Here is a 25,776-nt window from a genome sequence, read left to right as displayed (position 1 = left end):
AATGTGTCATTAATTGGCTAGCTGAGCACAAATCAATTAGAAGAAAACAGTGACTAGTGAAGTTGGCAATACTCACAAACTCAAATGTACTCTAGTTTCTCTCACAACCAGAGGATGAAGCACAAAGACTAGCAATGCGTCTAGCACACCTTTGAAGCTCAATAGCACGACCACCATATGAACGCCACCAATCAACTATATTGCCAAATACAAACATATATTAGCATTTTGAGATGAAATATACTTGGCTACTTGCTGGAATTAAATTGCACATACTAAAACTTGCTAAAATTATAAGAAAAACAGCATGTACGAGGGTTCAAATTCTATAGGTTTTGCTTGGCCATTTTGTTTGAGAATGCATCTCCTCTAAGGCCTTCATAGTCCAAGGATTGAGCATCGATCTTGCTTCTAATTTCTTCATCCTCCACCATTCTTCCAAGCACATCAAGAAAACAGCCTCTTAACTGCCCAACAGTTGCATCATCATTAGCTTGTATGAGAGAATGCAGTCTTCCTGGGTTCAAATACAGTGTAGCCCCATACAAAGGATGGTCCATTTGTGTGACCCAACGCTTCTCAATGATCTTAATGATATTCTTGAGCAAGGTTTTCTTGTTTTCAGTAGCAAAGCTAAGCTTGATCTTTTCTTTTGCATGTTTCATTAGTGCTGCAACCTCTGGCATTGCAGGCCTCTCATCACCATCAACCACCCTAAGAACAATAAGCAGAGGTGCTGAAGCTCTAAGGCAATCTTCAACTGAATTCCAAAATTCCATAGAGAGCACAGTGTTGTGCACTTCTTGACCGGCTATAGTTTTTGCCAATTTGTTCCCCAACCATTCTTCACTAACAAATAAAGCCTTCAAAGCATCTCTGTGCTTGTGCAAACTTTTTAAAGTGAGGAAAGAGGTGGCAAATCGAGTGGCTGTAGGTCTCACAAGATCAGCCCCTGTCTTTTCTCTCATCAAACTAAGAATTCTCCCATGCCTATATATGAAAGTTGTGACACGTTTGGCTCTTGCAATGGGCTTCTTAAATTCCTTCAAGTTCCCTATCTCTTCCAGCATAAGATCCAAGCAGTGTGCAGCACATGGGCTCCAATACAGCGTAGAAATCCTTTCCATTAGAATTCTACCAGCTGCCTTGTAATTAGCCCCATTACCAGTGATAACTTGAACCACCTTGTCTTCCCCAATCTCCTCAATCTTTGCCTCCATTAAATCAGCAAGCATAAATGCATCATGTACCTCACTTGATGCATCAACAGACTCCAAGAAATAAGTCCCTGCAGGGCTGTTCACAAGGAAGTTGATCAAATGGCGACCTCTCTTATCAGTTCAGCCGTCTGACATAAGTGTGCAGCCATACATCTTCCAGGCCTGCTCATGTTCCTCCCTCATAGAACTGGTCAATTTCACAGCATCCTTAAGCAATGGTTCACCTAACATATAGGGAGTAGGAGGCTTGTAACCTGAACCAAATTGTGCAGTTGCCTCAACTGCAATCTCAAACTGTCTTGCTGCTACTGCATTAAATGGCACACCACACTCATAGAACCACAAGGCCCACTGCTGATCCACATAGTGCTTCTCCTCTTTGGTCCTTATCTTGGCTGGAATTGTTGGCTGAGAACATCCTTTACGCCTTTCATCAACAAGTTCTTCAGGTGTTTTCTGAAGCATCTCAACAATTGACTTGTTAACCTTCGGCTTTGCCTTTGTATTGCTTGCTGCAGTAGCCTTGAATAAATAATTTGCATGCCTTTGTTTAGCTGCAGTCCCTGAACTTGGCTGCACCTTGGAAGCTTGGGATTCTGCAGGTGCACTGTCTTCAGCTTGAACAGATTTAGCTCTAGCTGCTGGGGCTGCTACTGCATCTACCACCACCACATCTGCTGGTTCCTCGGGTGGCTCATCATCCTCTTCGTTGAACAATGGCCTCCTCTTATTGGATTCCAAGTAATCTCTCATCTCCTTCCTAATGGCAGTGGTGGTCTTAGGACACATTTTTGCATCTCCATATCCACCTGCCAGATGCTGCTTCAACCTTTTTATCCCTCCAGAAACCTCAGTGTCACAAAGAGTACATGTCACCTTATCTGGCTTCTGAAGGTTTGCCCAATATCCATACTTCCAGCCTGGATCATTTGAGTTGGCCTTTCTTGCTTTGTCTACCTTAGGATCATAGTTCTCATTGTTGACAGAAGGTGGACTAATGCTTGCCATTCTAGCATTAGAAAAAAATAGCAAGTTGGCAATGGCAAGTCTCAAAAAAAATACTAGCAGACAACAGATAAAATAAATACTAGCAAACTCTACATATGGTTTCATCTATGAGCCTGTGAGCTATCCATTCCAACTATGCAGCAAAGTTCAGACATGCATTGCAGTTGTGTGGTATCAATTCTAATCCTTTAGTTTGTCTGCACTTGTATCTTCAAAATTGTTTGTTCTTGCTGTAAGCTTCTAAACTGTCCAACTGTATATTCTTATCTGCTTGTCACTGTTATGTAGGCTCAAAAAGTTCTTGGAAACAAGTGGACTGAAATTGCAAAAGTTGTCTCTGGAAGGTGTGTTTTTCTTATTGGATTGCTGTTTATTGCAATTTGAAAAAAGGATAAAAATGAGATTTGTGAACTAAGGTTTATGGCTTATGTATTTTTGGGCTTGGCTACAACAGAACTGACAATGCAGTGAAGAATCGCTTTTCTACTCTGTGCAAAAGGAGGGCCAAGGATGAGGAGCTATACCAAGAAAATGGTGTGCCATGTTCCAACTCAAATGCAAAGAGGGTTCTCATAGAAACAGAAGGCCTGACACCAGGCGGAGTTGCCTCCTTGCTACATATTAAGCAGATGAGGTATATAAAACACAAGCTGAACTTACATATTAAGCAGAGTAGAGTCGCGGAACAGAGCAGAGAAGAAGTGGACGGCACCGGAGTTGGACTTGCGTGGCTGGGATGGGTGGCCTCACCAGCGGAGAAGAGTCACGCGGACAGGCGGCCTCAGCAGCGGACCAGAGTCGCGCGGACGGGACGGGCAGCCTCAACAGTCAGCAGCAGAGCAGAGCCGCGCGGACGGGACAGGCGGCCTTAGCAGCGGAGAAGAGCCGCGCGGAGGGATGGGCGGCCTCAGCAGCGGAGTAGAGTCGTGTGGACGGGTGGCCTCACGCGGCTGGGATGGACTTGCACGGGGCAGTCGCTTGCGCCGCCGCCGTTGCCGGATTTGAGGTGCGTCGCCGCCCTCTCCTCTCTTCCTCTCTCCTTCCTTTCCCTCTCCTCTCTCGCTCTCTCAGACGCGATGGGGATTGGGAGCTTTGGCGGGAGGTGTAGGCGCGCGCTGCCGCTTTTCCCGCGTGAGGGTGTCGCGCTATTCTTTTCCCGCCTGCTCGAGCGCGCGGCACCGCTCTTTCCCTGTGCCTTTTACGTCCGCGGCGTCTGCCTCAGCGAGAAGGATGACTAGGTGATGCCTTCGACCGCAAGGCGACGCCATACGTCGGGACGGTGCGGTGACAGCGACGCCGCGCTTGAAAATCCGCTCAAATGACTAGTCGTTGCCTAGGCGACGCCTTAAAAACTATGCTCCTCACTCCTCGGTGCTCGGACATCGCCGCCTACGCCGGGGACTCCTCGGTGCTCGATCATCACCAGCGACGCCGAGGACTCCTCGCTCCTCGGTGCTCGAACATCGCCAGCAACGTCGGGGACTCCTCACTCCTCGGTGCTCGGACATCGCCAGCGACGTTGGGGATTGGGTTCTCAGTTTTGCACAACAGGAAGGGAAGAGAAGGGGCCTATGAACCTGGTGCGTGCTCATCACCGACGAAGACATGGGCACGGCTCCAACCTCCCCGCGCCACCCTAGGCTAGATCGAGGCCAGGCAGCCTCCTCCGCGTCGCCCTAGTCCGGATGAGGGCAGTTGTGGGGTCATCGCCCCTGTGCACGCACGAGGGCAGCCGTCGCTGCTACAGGCAGGGGTGAGGGTAGCCGCCACCCCGCCCTGGGCTCTGGATCTCTCCCTCTTGGGGCTCCATCTGGAGTGTGAGGCTAGGGTTTGACACACCGAGGAAGCCGCTGTTGCGCTCGAAACGAGGATGGGGAGAAGGGGGAAAGAGGCACAGGAGGGGGCGCTGGTGTCTGTAGGAGCAGAGGAGGTGACGATTGGGTTTCAAGAGGTTTTATTCAAAGTCTGGTATATCGCAGCCATCCATTTCATGATCCAATGGCTGAGAGAAAGATGACTTGATTTGGGTTGAATCTGAGCATCATTTTGAGGCCCAACATAGACACATAGTCTAAAGTTTTTTTAAAAAAAATTTGTATAATAAACGTTGAAAATAATTTTGGAATAGTAAATTATTTCAATTGAACAAGTCATCAACAACAAAGTTATACAACTTATCGAGATCTACAACTTTTATTCTGTTCAATTCTCTATCTGACTTAGTTTGAACCATTTGAAATTTAAATTTCAAAATATTACAACCTCAAATAGAATTTTGGGACAGAAAATGATTTTAAATGGAAAAGTCAGAACCAACAAAGTTGTACAAATCATCGATATCTACAACTTTTATTTTGCTCATTTCTCCATCCGACTTTGTTCGAACAATTCAAAATTTGAATTTTAAAATACGAGAACTTCGAACAAAATTTTTGGATAACAAATGATTTCAACCGAAAAAGTCGCAAACAACAAAGTTGTAGAAATCGTAAAGATCTACAACTTTTGTTTTGGTCATTTCTCCATCCAACATCATTCAAACAAAGTAGTAGTACACATGTTCACAATTGGATACATCTTCATACTCTTCCCATATAACTATGAGTAGATGTATCAAATCATGAATGATGTGTGTTGTCACTTTGTTAAAATCATTTGAGTTTTTTTTATCTAACGATTATGTAACAAAACCATGCAAATTTGTAGATTTTTTTGACAGAATTTAGAAGTATTACAATTATTTTATGTTAATTTAGGAATAGAAGGATGAATTATTCCTAGCAAAAAATGTAGAATTTCAATTGAAAATGTACTCAATTGCAAAATTGTAGACCCCATTGAGATCTACAACTTTGATTTAGGTCCTTTCTTCATGAGTTCGTTTGAACAATATAAAAATTTGAATTTCAAGATTCGAGAACTTCAAACAAAATTTTGGGGTAGTAAATGATTTCAAATGGAAAAGTCAGCAACACCAAAGTTGTACAACTCATTGAGATCTATAACTTTTATTTTGGTTATTTCTCCACCCGACATTGTTTGAACAATTTGAAATTCGAACATAATTTTTGATGTTTTTACCCCTGCATACAGATTGTTTGTACAACTCATCAGGTAATCTTTGTTTGCTCTACATATTCGTCTACATCAGCGCCTTCAATTCCCAGTCCCATTATATCTCTGACATCCTCTGGATAAATAGTAATATCTTGATCACATATTTTAGAACATTGGTTGCTGACTTGGTATGTTTTTTCAATGTCCACTACCATTATTTTTCTGATACTCATCTTTGGCATACGAAGCAGCCCCCAAATCCCATATCCTTAACATCAGCCTTGTGTTCTTCCAATAAACCACGTACGACTTTTTCAAATCTCATAGGTGAGTGTGTTAAATGAAAAGACACTATCTGCAGCAACCAGTTGGTCGTTGATAAGTTGCTAAAAATGTAGAGAACTTACAAAAAAACTGGAACTGGATATGGAGATTACCTGATCGTTGTTGTCACCTCACTCTTTTGTAGTACTACCCGTGGTACCATTTGCATATGCATCAAATTATGTGAATAAGAAATGTTAAAGTTGCCGAGAGAAGTAGTTTTTACTTTGCTGATTAACAATGAATGCTGTAATTGTAATCTAGTGATAGATTATCACTGATCCCGTGTTCTTATTTTTAGGGATAGCAGCAATGCAACAGCAGCCGAGCAGTAGCAGTAGCAGCCAAGGAATAGTAGCCGAGCAGTAGCAGTTCCACTATTATCAGTAGTTGTTTTGGTGGTAATTTACTCTAACAAAGCAATACACACCCTGGTGAGTGTGCCATCTACCTCTTGCAATTTAGTGTCCATCTACTGTGGCTTTGACCAAGATTAGGAGTCAGTTTGCATTGTACTGTACAGGATACATTGTTTAATCTGATTACCAAATTTCATTTGAGTTTATAAACTCCAATGACGATTTACAAAGGATAACTTTCGTCCTAAAATTAATACATATCAATAAAAATAAGTTTGAGTAAGGTGTGCTGGCTTTTGTATTCCAGTTCAGTAATATCATTGGACATGATAAAATTGACACCTTCCAAAAGAGTATAGGCACCATGAGCCGGCCAATTGTTTGAGTCAAGGCAGAGTTTTGTAAATTGGGTAGGATAGCATCATGTTTTTCTTGCAAGAATTGTCACCCAATAGAGATCTTATATATTCTTCCTAATAAGCACGAAAAACACCAATAGAGATCTGATATATTCTTCCTAATATTTCACTCAAGTAAGGTATATTTTAGAATGATGCTCATCATTTGATTTCGGATGGTAGAGCAGTTGATTCAATATTTATAATGATTCTGAGTCAGAATTTTGTTACAGATGGTGCTTCTAGAAAACACCTTCGAGTATGTTTACAAAAAAACTGAGAAGCCGATATATGTATAGTTGATGGAATCAGTGGGCATCCTGCTTGCATCCTTCACATAGTACCCAGTACTCAAGTTTCTTCTTGGCACTAAAAAACCATTGTTTTACACTGACCACTTCCTGGTAGAACAAACTGATTGCATTTGTTCATTCAAAATTGTAGGTTGTTTCATGCCAATCTATTGATGACGTGCAGAGGTTCGTGAGGCAGATTGTGCCACAACACTTCTCCAGAAAATCCCATGGGCAAACACCAGAGTACATGATGTTGATAAATAAATTGATTGTGAAATATTTGGAGCGACATGGGAAAAGACTTAGTATTTGGTGAGGGCCACGGGCTTGTCACAAGAACACGTGAATGTTCAGCATGTATAGGCCATAGGTGTTTTCTGTGAAGGTCTTCTAAAAAAATTCAGGAACTTTGTTGTATATGGTAGATATATGCCGTATCAACAGATAAGAAATGTCTATTTAGATTGGAATGATTCATATGTAGCACAATAGTGATTGGTTGGAAAATAACAGGGCAAACTTAGAAGTGACACAAATTCATACATCTAATCACTGAAGTAGGGATGCATCATTTACCTGTAACCTTTGACTCATTTTGAACCCGGTTGCTGATTGCAGTCGGAGTACGGGGCTGTATCCATAGTGCCAATTCCAGACGAAGGATTACTCGGCTGGCCTCTATCTTCTGCCGTAGCCATTGCCGGCGAGATGAAACGAGAAAGTAGAGAGAGGATGCGGTTTGTGAAGGTTGCGTGAAGGTTGCTGTAGGGTTGCTACGATCAGGAAAGAGCAACTGCGATCCTACAATTATGGAGGCCACGTTCTCCAGATGAGAGTTTCCAAACGAAGAGCACCCTACTGCTAAGCCGCGTGGCCCATGTAAGCCCGCAAGGGGAGACAGGAGGCCCAAGTCGAGCGGCCCATGGGTGGCATGCATGTGGTCATGGCCGAGCCCGCCGCCGTGTCAACGCGGTGCCTAGCGAGCGTGCGCTCGCGCTTGTGCGCGTTCTGGTGCCTGCCAAGCGCCTGCGAGCTATAGAACTGTTGCCGGCAGGAGTGGCACGCGAACACGCTCTGGTCGTGTAGTGCCGGTGCGTCGCGAACGCCCAGTAACCCGCCAGCGTAGTGCATAGCGCGCCGCTTGTCACGCCCGCCAGGAAGCACACCGAGCTGGTGATGTGCGAGTCCACTAGCGCCGCCGTCCAGGGAAGCGCCTCGAACTGGCCAGGGTCACGCCGAAGCTGGACCAGAGGATGACACGCACCATGGAGAACGCTGCTTGACTTTTGATATGGCATTATTCAACAAGCAAAAATAAATTAAGCTGCCTGTTACATTCCACGTATTGACTGAGCCGACTCGTTATGCTAACACGAAAGGAAGTGAACCGATCACTCTTTATATGTACTCCGAGTGTACTAATAGGCCTAACATGATAGGAAGTGAACCGATCACTCTCATGCCTCGCCAGAGTGATGAACCACTAGCTGTAACATGATAGGAACTAAGCCGCCACTCTCATGTATCGTCCAAGTGGACCAATAGGCTAGCACGATAAGAAAACAGGTGATCACTCTCATGCTTTGTGGAGGGTGAAAAATAAATAGTGTAACTCAAAACAATTAGTAGTGTAACTCAAAACAATTAGCATGGATTATGGATGAGGAAAAGATTGTGGATGAGGAAAAGATTGTGGAGGGTGAAAAATAAATACAATATATAGAATTTGGATATGAATGGTGACAGCCTCCCTAGTGGCAGATATAAAAAAATTAATTTTAAAATAAATGGTGGCAAAAAAAATTGTTGCCACAGGCCAGCATCAGCTAGGTTGGGCTCGACCACGGATGATGCTAGGTTGGGCTCGACCACGGAGGGAGCCCAACCAGGCCGCGCTAGCCCAATTGGCACAGGTGACGAGTGAGAGTAGGTATTGTATAGTTTCGGAGTTCGATCGCTGCTACTTCTCTTGTTCTTTTATGCTACGTTCTTGGCTGGTCAGCGAGCGAGGTGGGACTAAACCATCCATAGGGTGCAGATGGCTGACTGTCTTATTCACGTGGCTTAGTTGGGCCACGATCTCGTGATGGGCAGGCCCAGCCGCGGCCCGCTCCCCCTCGCTTCAGCGTGTGCACGCGCAGGCCGCTAGGCCTAGCAACCGTGGCCGGGCGCACGCGTCAGCGACGCGGTCCCTTCTTCCTCGTTGCGCCGCATCGACCGGGCGAATCCACCGCCACCCGATTCCCTTGAACGCGCCCCCCGAGGTTCCCCGCGCCCGTGCCTATAAAGAGTAGGCCCAGAGCACCGCCCCGCCCCCTTTGAACCCTAAAGGAGCCGCCCCGAGCCCTAGCCCTAGCCCGCGCACCGCCATAGCCGCCACCCAGAGCTCTACCCGCCGCCGCCGCTGAACTCCGCCTTCACCGCATCACCGACGTCTAGAACCCTCCACGACCTTCCCAGTGAGGTAAGCAATCCGTCGGTGTCCCTCCCACCCTGTCTCTCGCTCTCTCCCGTGCTGTTTTTGAACTCCAGCCAGTTGATGTAGTGCTTAAAAGTTCCAGAATGAAAGCAAACATATAACATCCTTATCGCCTTTAATATGATGAAGCTTCCTAGACACATGATGATTCATTCTTTGTCTGGTTGCTCGAGAAGCCTCAAAATGGGTGCAGAATTTAATATCTTCCATTTATTGACAGTCCAACCCTCCAGGTTATGAATATTAATTGCCATTCGTGTATCTCTTATGTAGGTATTGTTGGTTTTGTTGACGGAAATCGACAAGGTTTTCAGTTGCAAATGCAGTTCTTCTCAGCCTAGTATATCTCTAATTTGAAACATGTGAGTTGACATGTTCTTTACTTTTGCTTTCAATTTATTCCAGGAAAGATATTGCGTTATGCTAGCAATTTTTTTATAGCAGCAGCTGCATTAGCAAATTAATATAGTGTCTTTCTAAGTCTCTATGTTACTTTGTAGTCTAAGATTTGGGTCGTTTGACCTGTAGATAAACTTAAACTCTGTAGTAGTAGGTTAGGGCAGCTAATCCTGTACATAGGATATATACAAGTTGTTACCAACAGAAAATTAGAACTTGCAATGGATTTTATAAATAATTTAGAGGTGCCTAAACCACCGCCCCACTTGCATCCTTAGCGGCAACACGGCCTCCTTTCCTTTCACTGGCCGGCCGGCAAGGCCCACAAAGGCACACATGGACACTCCGTGCACCATTCTCACTTCTCAGTTCGGCAAATACTTTTTAGTCTACTGGATGTAGTTTTAAAAGGGTTTGAATATAGCATGCCACTTATTCTTGTTTTTAAATCCCTAGGTGTCATGGATCGTAGCAACGACATGCAACGAGTTCGGAGGTCCCTAGAAGAGGGGGAGGAGATGGTTAGCAAACAGAAGACAGACCGGCACGATCTGGATTTAGATATACAACTTGAACGTGTCCAAGCTGAAATCAGGAGGAGAGAACAGCGATGTAAATATGACAACTACATATCACTTCAGCGTGCTGAGCTGGACAAAGCGATAGAGACTAAGCATTCTGAATTGGCCAAAAGAGTGCGGACGGAACAAATTGCCCTGTTGAACAAAGCATTAACTGATCAGCATACCACCTATGCCCAGAAGATAGAGCAAGAGCGTGCTATCTCAAATGATGCCTTACAAAAGGTAATGTCTAAGTGTGTTCACTCTTCTGCATTATTCTTTTATCTTGGTTAATAGGTAGAGTAGCATTAATCGCTATCCATTTTCTTTTTTTTTCATGTTAATAGGTACAATAGCATTTTTCTTTTATCTTGGTTTGGTAGAGTACCTCTCTTTGTTCAGCTTTTGGAAGTTGGATTTTTCTTATTATTAGGTCTGTACCCAAATCTTTGTTAATCTTGTAATCTTGTATAATTATTAATACAACACTTGTACAAGCATAACATGATTTCGTACTTTGATGCAGCATACTTTTTAGTCTACTGGATGTAGTTGTAAAAGGGTTTGAATATAGCATGCCACTTATTCTTGTTTCTTACAAAATGCCTGTGAAGAAAATGATGCCAATATAAAGAACGAGAGACAACACTTTGAATCCATGATTGAGCAGGCAAGGGCACAATTGGCAACGTTGGAGAATGAGCGCTTAAAGATGAAGACCCTGATTGAGTCCTTCATCCAACAAGAGGAGGTCCGTGCCAACATGAATGTAGAGGTAACTATGGTACTCTTTTTAATTTATATTATATATATAACCATCTGAACGCCTCGAATGTTTGCACTTCAGGTAGAAGATATGATCTATATACCACGGAGATACATGTGTGTAATAACTAATATACCACGAAGATACATGTGTGTAATAACTAATAACGAGTGTGGCCCGGTATATGAACTTTTCGTATAATTTTGGTTACTCGTTGATCTGAAATGATTCTTATTCATCTAATCTATACATGCAACATGTGGTAATGCGCTAGATATATGATTTGCCAAGGATCCGCTCGATGTTGCATAATAGGTACGCTGGTGCATAACTCATTTAAAGTGATGCTTGTGTTGTTATGCTACTCAGACGCAAGCCCAGTAGTTAGTTGGACCTTGTGATGCTGCCCTCAACTAAACTGAAACTGAAACACTGCACTCGCCGTTTTACTAGAGAATATAGCTTTTCTTTCATATCCTTTGAACATTGCCACATGATCATCAGTTAGTACAGGGGTGCTTGTGCATCTTATAGGGCAGCAGCAGCATCTCTTCCAGCAGGAACAGTGCATTAGCAAGCTAGATATGAATAATAATTTCAATTTTAATAACTGGTTTGCCTATATAATTTTTCTTTTATAGTCATGCCTGACGTCCTGGCTGGATTTATGAATTGGATTTACTTGGTACTAGATCTCTAAATTTACAAATGTGTTCCATATATATTGTTCATCCCTAAACTTTTGAAGAAGCCCAATCTTTGCTAGCTGCTGCTGAGACTTACAGGTAGTTCACGGGTGCTTGTAACTTAAGACGAGAACAAGAAATTCCCTTCAGATTGCCTTCATCAACACATATCTCACATTCCACATGGTATTCTCTGTCTCCTTTATCCTCCCTGCTAACAATATACTTAATCGCATCATAGTCATCAAGAATCTCTCTCGCAAAACACTTTTTGGCTGCTTTTATGCTGAACTGCACCATGGCAAAAATTCTTGGTGTGAACGATTTCGCAGCCTCTTTCTCAATAACTGAAGCATCTGGTTCTAAGCATGGCAAAGAATTCGATGCTTCAAAGTCCAGATTCGCTTCATTATAGCGTAGCCGCGAAAGGCAGTGGTCAAAGTGCTCAACCAGCTCGAACAATGTCATTTTACGATCTAGATTTACCTAAAGCCTAGAGTTTATGCTCTCACTCCGTTGGTTGCTCCTCAGTCCTAAATAGCACTTATCAGCATGGTACGCAGCACACCAGATTTCCCTCCTCTCATACATCTGATACAACCACTGACTCCTTATATGTAACGTTATGCTTATCCAAGAATTCCAGCCATTTCCTCTCAATCTCTTCTATGGAGCAACAATCATAAAGGAAATACCTAAAATCAGCCTTCACACCATCATCGTGAAGATTACGCACAATGTTCTGCTCAATATGCCATATGCATAGCCTATACGATGAATTCAGTCGCACCAGCCTGATTGCTCTCTGCATAGCAAGGTCTCCATCAGTGATCACGGAAACAAGATGCTTCTGAACCATGGCATCAGAGAATGTGCTAAGAATGCACACATATGACTCAATTGTCTCCTGAGAAATAATTCCACATGCAAAAAGAACTGTGCTGCCATGGTGATTCACCCCAACAAAAGGAATAAAGGGCAGGTTGTACCGATTCGTTTTGTACGTGCTATCGAATACGATGACATCACCAAATGCTGCATAATCAAGCCGACATTGAAGGAGAATATAATTGGTGGAGATTGTGTTATATTGCATTGGGCCTCATGAGCTGATTATATAGAGTACATAGGACTAACACCTCACGTGGTTAGACAATATGGTACTATTCCTAGTTACTCTAACATCCCCCCACAGTCACAGCGGGAGCGCCGCAGACGGTGAGACTGGAGAAGAAGCTGAAGCTAACATTCCCTGCAGTCATAACAGTCGATGCGGCGCATATGATGTGGCTGGAGAAGAAGCCGATGAGTCCTCATGCAAGGCGGTAGCCCTCTGTGCCGATGTCGAGGTAGCCGAGCATGAGGACGCAATAGCCGTGCTGAAGATGGCCGAGGTCGACGTAGTTGTCGTCGGATTGCCATGTCGATGGAGCTGCAGGCGCGCGAGGGGCGCCATGATGATGACAGAGACGCGACGAGGCAGTCGTCATGGAAGGGGGTGATGCCGAAGTCAACGCAGTCAAGGCCGTCGTAGACGTAGAAGAAAGGCGACGACGCAGTCGAGGCAGACGGGGTAGGAACGGGAGGGTCGATGCCGAAGTCGATGCAGTCAAGCCACCTGTGCGCCGAGGCGTGGGCTGGGTTTGCCAGTCCCAGTAACGCATCGGGGACGAAAGCACGCGTCGGTGTTGCCAATACCGGGCGTACAAGGTAGAGGGCCCCAACCACGGTGATGTTGTCGACGTGGTTGTGCTGGACGAAGAAGAAGCAGTGCGAGAGCAGACGCATCGGCGAGCAGGGCTTAGCGACGATGCGAGGGGTGCGACCGGCGAGCATGGCTCAGCGACGGCGCGGGTAGCGGCAGCTCGATGACGAAGACCCAATCAGCAGGACAAAGACCTTGTGTAGACGGATAGCGCAGCAAAGAGTGCGTAGTACAGTCGTCGATGCACAGGGGACGGTGATGTAGATGCAACGACGAAGCGGACACACGGGCGGCGGTGCTGTAGCCCGACGAGGCGACACGACGGCAAGCCAGCAACCCTGTTGCTCGGAGAAGATGCGCATAGTACTCGATGATGGACGTCACAGTGGCCAGGTGGATCGCGCATAATCGATTGTACGGACCGAGTACGCACGAGGTGGAGCGACGATGGAAGAAGCCGACGGAGGCGTCCCGATCTGTGGTGGTGATGACGAACCGACGATGTAGACATGCGGACTGAATGACCTAGAAGCGACACGGGAAGGTGTCCCCTCGGCATCGCCTGCCCTGGCCAGGCCGCACAGTCGAAGATGTAGATGTCATTGTAGTCGATGCCGATGCCGGAGAAGGTATGCGCGAGGTCGACTGGCGATGGACGACTCAATCCCGATCAGTGATCGGGCAAACCAAAAAGATACAGCAGCAACGGATCAGGTGTACCCCGACAACAGTGCACCTCAGCGCGGCTCGTCCTGGCTCGCGGCACGAGCTGCCGGAGTCGGACGGGGCGAGGCGCACGACGGGTCACGGTCACGCGAGGTCGCACGAGGATGATGCAGATTGGCCAACCGCCACCATGGCGGCGCGGTGTTGGGGTCAATCTACCCGGGCCACCACCACGGCGGCGCGGGATGGGGCGACGCCCAGCATCCTCCACGGCGAGCGCGGAGAGGGCGGCGCGCGCCGCGAGAAGACCCGATCTGCCGCTTGACGACGACGAAGAGGGCGCGGGATCAATAGGATCCGACGCCTAAAGAGGTGGCGCTGCCCCGGCGGAGTTCGATTTCTCCCCAGGGGCGCGCGGTGCGGAAGCGGCGGCGGCTAGGGTTAGGATCCAAACCTAGGCGAATGATACCATGAAGGAGAATATAATTGGTGGAGATTGTGTTATATTGCATTGGGCCTCATGGGCTGATTATATAGAGTACATAGGACTAACACCTCACGTGGTTAGACAATGTGGTACTATTCCTAGTTACTCTAACAGACATTAACTATCACACTAGAGCAGTCCCTTAAGGTGCCCTTTCCCATCAGTCTTGTAGTCAAAGAAGAAATCAGGATCCCTATGTCTACACTCTGTCAGGTAACTGATGACTGTTTGAGCATCACCAGCAGCAACTGTCTCCACCTTATTGCGATGGCAGAAATTATACAAGTCCCTTGTTGTAAATCCAACCTTATCATACCCACCTACTGCATTTCCATAATATCCATTCTCTAGTGTTTGCGGATCACAGAAATCTACATCGCCACAATATCAGCCTTTTGCTCATCGTTGAATCTTCTATGTGAACACAGAAGACAAGCAAGGTCTCGTTCCGCCATTGAATGGTTGTGTTCATAGATGAAATCCTTCACATACCACTGCCCTGTGTTCTGATCCCATTCAATCACAAATTTAGTAGGGCATCCAACACGAGTAATATTGCATGGCTTCCGCCCGCTTCTTAATCTCCCTCTTCAGCTCCTTCTCTTCGCGGAAACCTTCACAACTGCAAACAAACTTCCGAAGGGTCCTCTCATTGTGGCCATTGCCCCACTCACAATAGCTTTTCCTAACACTAAATCCTTTCCTCTTAGCGTATTTGTTATAAAACAGATATCCTTCTATTTCACTACCAAATTTCTTTCTAACAATTTCATTGTACTCCAGCAAAGAATCAAAATCCGGCATTTTCTCCTGCATCAATCAGCAACATTTGAGAAAAGTCTGAAGGAATAGTTCTGTAAAGGCACGATTTCATGCTACATTTTCACATACAAGTCATTCAGTTGCTCTACCTAGTAGCGCTGATGGTGAAGTGCCTAAATAGAGTAGACAAAGTACTGGAAAAAAATTATAACTAGCAGCAACAAGCATCCGTACGACAATGTCAAAAAATATTCAGGACTACAGATGTTAGAAAGTAGATAAACAATAGAATAACAAAGCACAGCTCAAAGATAGTACACTAAGATAAAAGGGCAACCATTCTTTTGAAATGAAATAAAGCATGCCCAGAAAGAATAATATCAACAATACAATGCATCATTTTCAAGTGAAGCCCTATCTGGGAGAGCGCCAGATCCAAAATTCTCAGGCTATGGAGTTTGCAGGCTGAAATAAAGTGGTTTAAGCATTTAACATTAGCTAATCTAAATCAGGAAGTGAGATGTGCGAAATGACCATAATGCCCTTGGACGAATAAAATCAACAAAAATAGCTATTTTGGGTAGGCATCATGAAACGTCAGCAAGCGTCAGGAAGCGTTTCCTACCATTGTAAAAGGGCTCCAAGCATAATACCCTACTTTCCTCAATCCTCATAACCTACGTAGGTGCCCACTTAGCAGCGACTAGGCATGCCCATGTCACCTACCAGGTATTGAATATTTTGATTTTTGTGGATTTAAGTAAGGGAATGCATGGTATTTCTACTGAGAGGGCATGTATAGCTGTTGGATGGTAAATCCTAGTGGAACATCACTAATTTCTTCCTAAAACTGCCTTGTTCCCCACTGGTACTACTGGTGCATAGGCAATACCAAATTTAAGCAAAGTAAACCCGGATTGAAACCAAGATGAAACAGATCAGCATGATATATTGGGCGGGCTCAATGTATAACCAGACTTGATCAGTAGGATAAATTTGAGAAACCCCTCACTTCATACATTGCTCATTTCCAATCTCTGTTGCCTTAAGCTTCATTGATGACACTGTAGAACTAGTACTATTCCACTAATGGTCTTATATGGTCAGTCTCACCAATGGATGTTCTGAATATATTAAAGGTTGGCAAAGGTTATTCTTATAGTCCAGCACTAAATTACATACCAACAGTACAATGAACTAATAGGACTCAAAACCTATATTCAAAACTACTTTTTGTATTCATTCAACTAGAGGTATGAAAGCCCTCATAGGACATCAATTCGATTTGATTTAGCATGGCAAGAAAGCATGTACTTTCAGGTGCAAATGACTGGCCATTCTCAATTACTGGATAGCATGCATGTCTAAAGTACAGTTTCACATGTGAAGCAGATAAGAAAATGCATGGATAACGTAGATTGAAGCATAAACTTAAATAAATCAAAATTTACTGAAATTCCCCAATCCGGCGACTCAGCGACAGCACACCAAAACGGCAACACCACAAGCGTACATGGAGAGGGTACCTCGAGGCCGGCCTCGGACTGGAGGGCGGCGAGGGTGCTCGGGAACCCGGCGGAATCGAGGAAGGCGGCGACGGAGACCACCGCGGCCCTCGCGCTAGGGGCGGGGGCGGCGGCGGGGCAGGGACGCCGGCGCGATGTTGTGCGAGGGCGACGGCGGCTAGAGGGAGGGAGAGAGCAGGGCGACAGCGGCGGCTAGGGCGAGGGAGAGAGTGACGTGCGTGCCCCTCGCGCTGGGGGTGGGGGCGGCGGTAGGGCAGGTCTGCCGGTGTGACACTATGCGAGGGCGGCGGCAGCTAGAGGGAGGGAGAGAGTAGGGCGGCGCCAGCGGCTAGGGCAAGGGAGAGAGCGACGAGCATGCTATTAGGGAGCCAGGCGAGTTTGGCGTGGTGGGGGTGGGGAGTGGGAGGGCTGTGCGCAATGACCATATTACCCTTCGATGAATAAAATCAACAAAAATAGCTATTTTGGGTAGGCATCAGGAAGCGTCAACAAGCGTTAGGAAGCATTTCCAACCATTATAAAAGGGCTCATAGTTTAAACATTATAGTTTAAACAGACAAATAACATCCTCGTTTGAAGGAAGGTTCAGTGGACATGAAAACCAATACATGAGACGTGGGCTGCACATGTCTACTACCAAAGAGGATTTACCTTTTAAATAAATAATCATCAGAACATCAGTGATAGGTTTTATTCGCTGACCTATATTTGAACCAGGGCGCAAAACACATAAAGCATCTAATGAAAGCATAAATGCAAAGATATAATTTATGAATGCTATAGCCCAGGCATGCAGACTAATAAGGATAAGTGCAAAGGAAGCACAAAAGCATTGTGTAAATTGTAAGATACTCTCGGAGACGAAACTGGAGTGCAGACTCTCCAGAATCAGCTAATCCACCTCAACAGAATGTGTCAGCAGACATACCACCTAATGACATCGTTTTTTCTATAAACAGAAATGGAACCATCAATGCAGGCCTGCAAATCTGGAAACAAAAAAGCAAAAAGTGCAGCTATTATATGTTTGCACCTAATGAGCCATGATAAGCAAACCTAAAAAAAGGCCACTGAAAACTGAAGGATCTGAAAAAGTAGTCTTCTCCTATAACCATGTTGATATTGATATGACATAATGCAGGCAAATAAATCACAGTATAGCGAAGTAGGTAGCTAATATGTTGTTCCTGATTTATCTTGGGTAAGAGACAAAGATTAAGAACAAGTTGGGTAGAGGGAGAATAATTACCTTTTCATGTGCTGGAAGCACGAAAGGTTGTACAACCTTCATTGTCCATGATTTAGCTGAGTATATAGGTAGGCAGGCAAAGTGGATTGGACAGTGAGACCGGCAACCTGGTAATACTGGTAGGCACATAGGAAAATTGATGATGGCATCCTTTGAAAGTATGACAAAGGTAAAATCATCAGTCAATTTCACATGCTGGTAGGTACCTCTTGGCCATGATTTCCAGGAGACTGCGCCTAGAAACCTTGTCAACAACTTTGGAATAGGTAACAGACCCCTGCTGTTGTAGCCATGATACAGAAGTCAAAAAAGGAAACGAAGAAATGGAGTAACTGATAAACTGAGTGTATATTTTCAGGGGTTAGGAAACATGTTCGAAAAGAATCCATGTAGGAAAAGAAATATGAACATGCACAAACCCTATTGCAAGACAGAACCAAGAAACAAATTTAGCAGACCATGTTGTCCCATTAATAAATAATAAGACGCCGACAACAGCAAAGATGAACTGTTTCATCTGAACATTGAGAAAACCTAATGTATCATATTTTGGCAATAGGGTTGGGCTAGTTATTTCACAGTAGAGGCAATATACTAAGTGTCATGTATATATACTCAAGAGAAACTCAATATTGTCTATTGCAAACTTTGATTCTCTAAAACACTTTGCTAGGAAAAAAGAGTGTGGACAATACATGGCCTCAATAATTTTGCAGATGCACCGGTAGGCATTATGTGATATCTTGAAAGTTCTGTAAACTATAGTAAAAATGAATGTAACAGGAAGGATAAAAATATTTGAAGATCAGAGAGAAGAAATCACATGTACGTTCGATTGGGAGGACTTGACAAGCTCCTTGGTCCTCAACAAAATTGCATGTATCCTGGATACGAATAAAAACCAGGAAATGACCATAGATCATAGTAGGCACCCAAATCAGACATACAAATTTCTGATAGAGTAGCAAGTATATAGACTGAGAGAAGTCGACGGTGGGGAAAGCTGAAGAACCGAGCAAGGCACAAACGCTTACCTTGGAATGAAAGGAAGACGATGCAACCAGAGAAGGCTGGCCATGGAAGGGCCAAGGCGCACTGGCAATCCATCCTCGCCATCCATTTGGGAAACCTGTAGGACGCCACTATCCGCTACACCAAGAGCGACGGAAGGGGGGGGGGGGGGGGGGGGGGGGACGCTTGGTGGTGGCGTGCGGCAGCAGATTTGGGGCCAGGCCAAGAAGGTTGGGTAGGGTAGGGAGAAGGCCGAAGAGGAGGATGCGACAGTGAAAGAGGAGGGAGACACGGCAGCGAGCACTGAGTAGCAGGGCGGTGCGCGGCGCCGAGGGATGATGCTGGCGGCGTTGATCCATGTGGTGGGGAATATGTTAACTGACCTCTTCGAGCGGAGCCGTCGAGGAGTAGGGAAGGCGCAGGCGTGGCGGCCCCCAGACGATGCAACCAGAGACTGCTGAAGGGCATGAAGGGGTTGGGCACGCCGGCACAGTACCTATACTCCGTAGAGCACAGGGCAGCAAACCGGATAAGCCCGTAGCCAAGCAAGGAATGGACCGGTATCAGACAGTCAAAAAAAAAAAACTGCCACATGGCGAGATGGGATACGGTGAATCCACGCGAATGGCCTGGCTGCTCTCCGTTTTATTCACGGTTGAAGATAAAAAATCTAACTAACTAATGTCATCATACCACGTCGCCTAAAGCCGTGGATTGTTCAACTTGTAAAGAGTACTAGAACCACTATCCATGGGTCAACATGCACATGACATGTCCTTTCTTTTCCGAGAACATTCTGAAGACATTTTTTTCTCCTTGAGAAGTTACGTGAAGTCGAAATACAAAAACAAGGAGGAAGCGAGTATTAAGCTTCCTTTGGCACGACTCATTCAAAACGGCTTTATCGGTGAAGCCAGAAAAACTGTTTTTTTTTTCTTCTAATTCATTTTAACTCCGGCTTACAAAATGGCTTCACGCTACAGTATCTCGATTTGCGCAAAATAGATGAAGCCGAAGCCGACATAAGCCGTGCCAAAAAGACCCTTAGTAGTAGTTGTTTGAATGAAAATAGAGATATGTTTCACGGCTGTTTTAACCGTACAGCATATAATTTTTTCACAACGACAGAGAAAAGAACATGCAGAAAAACTGAAGACTCGTTAATTGCTGAGAGTGATAATAACCAAAATCAAGCATCCTATCCGAAGTAACAAAGCCTTGCTAGATTCCGAAAAATAAAACTAGTTGATCCATGCCTTCGTTGGAGTGTTCGGAACCACGTGCAGCTGCAGCTGCGGCTGCAAAACCACAGCTGGCAACCACAAACAACACAAACATCTGCTGACTTTCTCATTTTCCTACTTAAAAAAATCGTTTTTATCTTCTTCTGTTTACAGATAGACGTGCAATAATCAAGCGTGAACGCGTGGTGGAGGCCTATGGAACTCTAAAGCGAATGCTGAATTAGGGGCAGGCACGCAGCAGTTTGCTTTTGGAAAATTTCCAGAGACCTTGTACAGTAAGCGACTGGGACGGGAAGGTAAAAAAAATTGCTATGGAAAAGTAAAAATGATGCAACAAGAGGCAGGCACGTAGCAATTTGGTTTTTGAAAATTTCCAGAGACGGGCCAGTTTGATGCACCTTCGGATGCGCCTTCAGATGCTCTCTGGCTCAACAAACATTTGTACAGGCAGCATGGGAAGGTAAAAAGAATTGAAAAAACAATTTGGAAAATTTTCAAAGACCTAGTTGTACAGGAAGGTAAAACAAATTACAGCCTGTTCGTTTGCTCATAAACGATCGTAAATTTTCAGCCAGGAACAGTGTTTTTCTCTCACACCAAACCAGCTAGCAGTAAATAATCCACGATACGATACGGCCTCCCGAACAGGCTGTTAAAAGATAAACATTTGTACAGGCAGCATGGGAAGGTAAAAAGAATTGGAAAAACAATTTAGAAATTTTCAAAGACCTAGTTGTACAGGAAGGTAAAAAATATTAAAAATAACAAACATTGTGGCTGCTGGTATTCAAGCCCAGGTCTCCACGGCCACAACATGGAATTCTTATCACTAAACTACAGCCACTTTGTTGGTCAGATCTTTTATGCAGTGACGAAGCCAACGGTGGGGCTAGGGGGGCTCTAGCCCCCCCTACCGATCCTGGGCACGTAGAGCCCCCCTAAGCTCTCTCTTAAAATTTTATACATATATGTATTAGGTAGGAGGAGCTAAGGTTAAGAGAAGATAAAAAAGCTTCTATTCTTTTGTTCAGCCCCTCCTAAATTTTTTTCTGACTTCGTCACTGCTTTTATGTACATACTTTTAATTTGAATAAGTAGTAATTGAGCATCGTGTAACAAAGGTGCTAAGTGCAGTACTTGCAACCAAATTGCCCAGCTATGCAGGAACCCTTTAAGGGCTGTTTGGATTGATGGATATTTACATAAATTTTGGAGGCTGTCGTTCCTTAGAAAAGGAAGTGCTTGATTTTTTTTTTGATCTGGTAACACATACTGCATTAGACTTCATTCTTAGCCAAATCACCTGATACAAGGTTCATTACATACAAAGGCACATGGCTCACTAGCACATCTGATCCAGACTCCAACACATAAGCTCCATGGACAGCTAAAGCATCTGCCACCTTATTACATGATCTATTACATAAAGAGACATCACAAAAAGAGAACTCTGTTTGCATAATGTCTCGTATCTGAACTACCAGAGCACCAATAATGCTTCGATCTAAATTTGGCGATTTGAGAGCATTAGCAAGCACTATGGAATCCGTCTCCAATATAATTCTTGACATTCCTAGTTGAGCTGCATGGAGGACACTCTTATAGGCCGCAATTGCTTTAGTATGCAAGGCCGATGAAGCGTAAGATATGTTCCCAGCCCCAGCCACGAGAACCTCTCCATTCATGTTCTTTACCACAAAACCATAGCCTCCAATTCTCTTATTTGGATCAAAAGAACCATCAGAATTGATCTTATATATATCATCTGGTGGAGGATTCCATGAACTTCCAGCAGCAGCAGGCATCACTTTCTTTTCAAGATTGTGTAACTTTTCAAATTCCATCAGGTAGAATGATACAGAACCACAAACCTCAGTTGCACTCGCCATTCTTCCACCATTATTTACCTTGTTCCTTGCTGACCACCATCTCCAAAGAAAGACAAAAAAATTTATTTGAATGTTCTTCTCTAGTTCCCAAATCTTATTAATTACTTCTGTTCCTGATCGGCAGCTCACCAGCTCAGATCTTATATCCTCCATGTTCAAAAGACGCCAACATCTTTACATGCTTGCATTTGAAGAAGATGTGCCCACAATCTTCATCTAGCCTTCTGCAAACTGGACAAATGGTATCTAATTTCATCCCACGCCTGGCCAAATTTCTTCTAACAGGAAGACTGTTATGTGCAAAACGCCATATGAACATTTTAACTTTGTTGGGAGATTTGATTTGCCAAATCTTAAACCACTGGAATTCACTCCCACATCCACCTGCACAACCAGAACTAGAAGCATCCCTTCCTGTAAGAGCATCTCTTTTTTGCACAGCAAGTTTATAGGCTGATTTAACTGAAAACACTCCCTTTGCATTAAAATGCCAAGCAGGCCAGTCCTCCATATGCACATTAATCGGAATTCGTAAGATCTCAGCAGCATCCTCAGGCCAAAAAATATCAGAGATTAATTGTTCATCCCATGCACCTGTTGTTGGATCTATAAGCTCACTAACTCTAGTAAGTAAGCATGACCTCCTAGGTGTAACTGGCTTCCTTGTTCTCTAGGCATCCATGGGTCTTCCCATATTTTTATATTTTCCCCATTCCCAATTCTCCATATGAGCCCTTCCTTTAAAATTTCAGCCCCTCTTAAAATGCTTCTCCAAGTATAAGATATATCACGCCGAGGAACGCAATGGAGAATGTCCGACCTTGGAAAATATCTTGCTTTCAACACCTGTGCACAAAGTGTATCAGGGCTGATAAGTAATCTCCATGCTTGCCTACTCAACATTGCTAAATTAAATAGATGCAAATCCCGAAAACCTAAACCACCCTTTTTTTTTATCTGGTTAGCTTTTCCCAACTGAGCCAATGAATTTTATTTATTTTGTCTTGTTGGCTCCACCAGTATCTCGCATTAATCGTACTTAGTTCATCACAGAGGCCTTTTGTAAGATTAACATGACATAGCATAAGTAGGAATGGATTGTACTACGGCTTTAATAAGAATTTCCTTGCCAGCCTTAGAAAGGAGTTTTTCCTGCCAACCCTGAATTCTACTCCAGACCTTCTTTTTTATGTACTCAAACATTAACTTCTTCGATTTCCCAACCGAGACAGGTAGACCTAAATAACGTTCGATCCTTGTTTCGCACTCAATGGAGAGATTTGATCTAATCTGTCTCCTAATTTGTTCATTTGTGTTTGGGCTGAAAAAAATTGATGATTTATCTCTGTTGATTACCTGCCCAGATGCATCTTCATACACACGCAGAATATGTTTAAGTTCTTCTGCATCAACTGCCCTTGCTCTCATCAAAATCAAGGAATCATCGGCAAAAAACAGGTGGTTTACTCTTGGCGCACCTCGGCAAATCTTAATGCCTTCAATCTTCCCCTCTTGTTCAGCTTTTTGCAGCATAGCTGATAAACCTTCTGCACATAGAATAAATAAATAAGGTGAAAGAGGATCACCCTGTCTTAAGCCCCTTTGGGGGAGAATTTGATGAGTATACCCTCCATTAACTTTGATTTTGTAAGTAACCGAGGTAACACAATTCATGATAAGTCGCACCCATCTTCTATCAAAACCCATCCGAATCAAGATATTTTGTAAGAAAACCCATTCCACCCTATCATATGCTTTGCTTATGTCTAATTTGATTGCAGCCAGCCCCTCCTTACCTTTTCTTTTAGAATTTAAATACTGTATTAAATTATAAGATAAAAGGACATTGTCCGTGATTAGTCTTCCCGGAACAAAGTCACTCTGAGAAGGAGAAATGATATCTGGCAAGATTTTCTTCAATCTATTCGCAAGAACTTTTGAAATGAGCTTATAAAGCACGTTACATAGACTAATTGGCCGAAAATCTTTTAACACTTGGGGCCAGATAATTTTGGGTAACAACACAATAATAGTTTCATTCCAGTCAACTGGCATTGGCCCTCCATTAAGGACTTGAAGAACTTCTTTTTTAACTTGATCCCCAATAAAAGACCAGAACTTTTTGTAAAAGATAGAGGGCATACCATCAGCACCAGGAGCCTTCAAGTCACCTATGCTTTCCAAAGCTTTCCAGATTTCTTCCCTTGTGAATGGCTCCATTAATGCCTCATTCATTTCTCTTGTGACTCTGGGTTCGACACAATTCAGCACATATTCCGAATGTGACCCTGCACATGACACAAATAACTGTTGATACTGGTTAGCAATAAAGTGTTTTAGTTGGTCTCCCACCACCAGAACTCCATTCTCATCTTTCAAACTCCTAATCCAGTTTTTCCTTCTCCATTTTGAAGCAAAAGCATGAAAAAAACCAGTATTCCAGTCTCCCTTTGTCAACTAAGTGTTATGAGCTCGTTGTTTCCAGTAAGTATTATGTTGGTCTTGCAGTCGTTCGAGCTTATAATGCAATAAGTGTTTCCGGTTTACTGATTCTTGAGATATACTCATCCTCCTACACCTTTCCAATTCACTTTTAACTTTTTTGATTCGTTTTTCCAACTCTCCCAAAATGTTCCTGTCCCATTCCCAAAGATCTCCCAGCACCTTCATCTGCATTTGCATCATACTGTTGCATCCTTCCTCCATCGCTCTACCCCAAACTTCCATCACCCGGAACTCGCATTCCTCCTCCTCAATCCATTTCGCTTCGAATTTTGGCATCACTTGCATCTCTTGCAAGCAGTCCATGCTCTGTCTACAGCCCACATCTATTCTAATCGGCCTATGATCAGAGTGCCTAGGATCCCCATTAGTAACCCTCACCATAGGGAACGTATATCTCCAACTGCTATTAGCAACAGCACGGTCAAGCCTTTCTTTTGTAAAGCTGGCAGCCACATGATGGTTATTACGCCAAGTGAATGGGTCCCCAAAAAATCCCAGATCCTGCATATCACAATCTTCCAAAGCTAATCTGAATTTATGCATATTGATTCTGCTCTCGGATGTCCTCCCTCCTTTTCAAAATTAAATAAAATTTCATTGAAGTCTCCACTACAGAGCCAGGGCATCTCAAACTGTTCCTTCAAGAATCGTAAGGTCTCCCAAGTATTATCCCTTTCTTCATTTTTTGACTTGCCATAAATACCAATGAATCTCCATTCAAGCTGTCACACCCGATTTTAAGGATAAAATGGGATATAAAATTTTACATACGCTCAGAGATCGGTCACACACGTAAGCCGACAGATTATAAATAGTATCATCACAAGTGTTTATTACATCACGAATAATAAGACAGTCTTCACATAAATATAGCAGAAGTATAAAGAAAAATTCTCTCACGGAAGTTCCATATCATAGGGACATCAACTGGTTGACTACAAGTTTAGTAATCCTCAGGAAAGTCGTCTTTACTGTAGCCATCTGTTACCCATCCGGGATTTTTATTCAAATAATGAAAATAAGCAAGCGTAACTACGTGTCGTACTCAAGAAGTGTAATATGGAGTTCATGAGGCTCAAAAGGCTTGACACAGGTTTAACAACATTTAACTTTTAATTGTCACAATTTTAGCATAAGAGTAACAACAAGTTATTTCAATCCTATAGTAAACACATGA

At 44.0% G+C, this 25,776-nt stretch overlaps 1 protein-coding gene and 1 pseudogene across 16 annotated transcripts in view; both read right to left on the bottom strand.

Annotated features, from left to right (window-relative positions):
* Positions 1–19,137, bottom strand: part of LOC136540612 (uncharacterized) — a 30,278-nt gene extending 11,141 nt beyond the window's left edge. For 4 of the 16 annotated variants that reach the window (XM_066532642.1, XM_066532611.1, XM_066532627.1 and 1 more), the window contains exons 1-5: positions 18,985–19,137; positions 18,774–18,834; positions 18,157–18,230; positions 17,951–18,066; positions 77–17,690 (exon numbers count right to left, since the gene is read on the bottom strand). In XM_066532642.1, the coding sequence (XP_066388739.1) occupies positions 1,341–2,333 (993 nt within the window). In that variant the 5' untranslated portion in view covers positions 2,334–17,690; positions 17,951–18,066; positions 18,157–18,230; positions 18,774–18,834; positions 18,985–19,137 and the 3' untranslated portion in view covers positions 77–1,340. The remainder of the gene's footprint in view (positions 1–76; positions 17,691–17,950; positions 18,067–18,156; positions 18,231–18,773; positions 18,835–18,984) is intronic. The other 12 variants (XR_010780012.1, XM_066532673.1, XM_066532680.1 and 9 more) reach the window with 11 other exon arrangements.
* Positions 19,138–22,227: 3,090 nt separating this feature from the next.
* Positions 22,228–25,776, bottom strand: part of LOC136462895 (uncharacterized) — a 73,573-nt pseudogene continuing 70,024 nt past the window's right edge.

The sequence above is a fragment of the Miscanthus floridulus genome, chromosome 1 (genome assembly GCF_019320115.1).
Source record: "Miscanthus floridulus cultivar M001 chromosome 1, ASM1932011v1, whole genome shotgun sequence".
Lineage (NCBI taxonomy): Eukaryota > Viridiplantae > Streptophyta > Magnoliopsida > Poales > Poaceae > Miscanthus > Miscanthus floridulus.
Note: the sequence above shows the minus strand (reverse complement) of the source record. Positions and strands in the feature narration are given on the sequence as shown.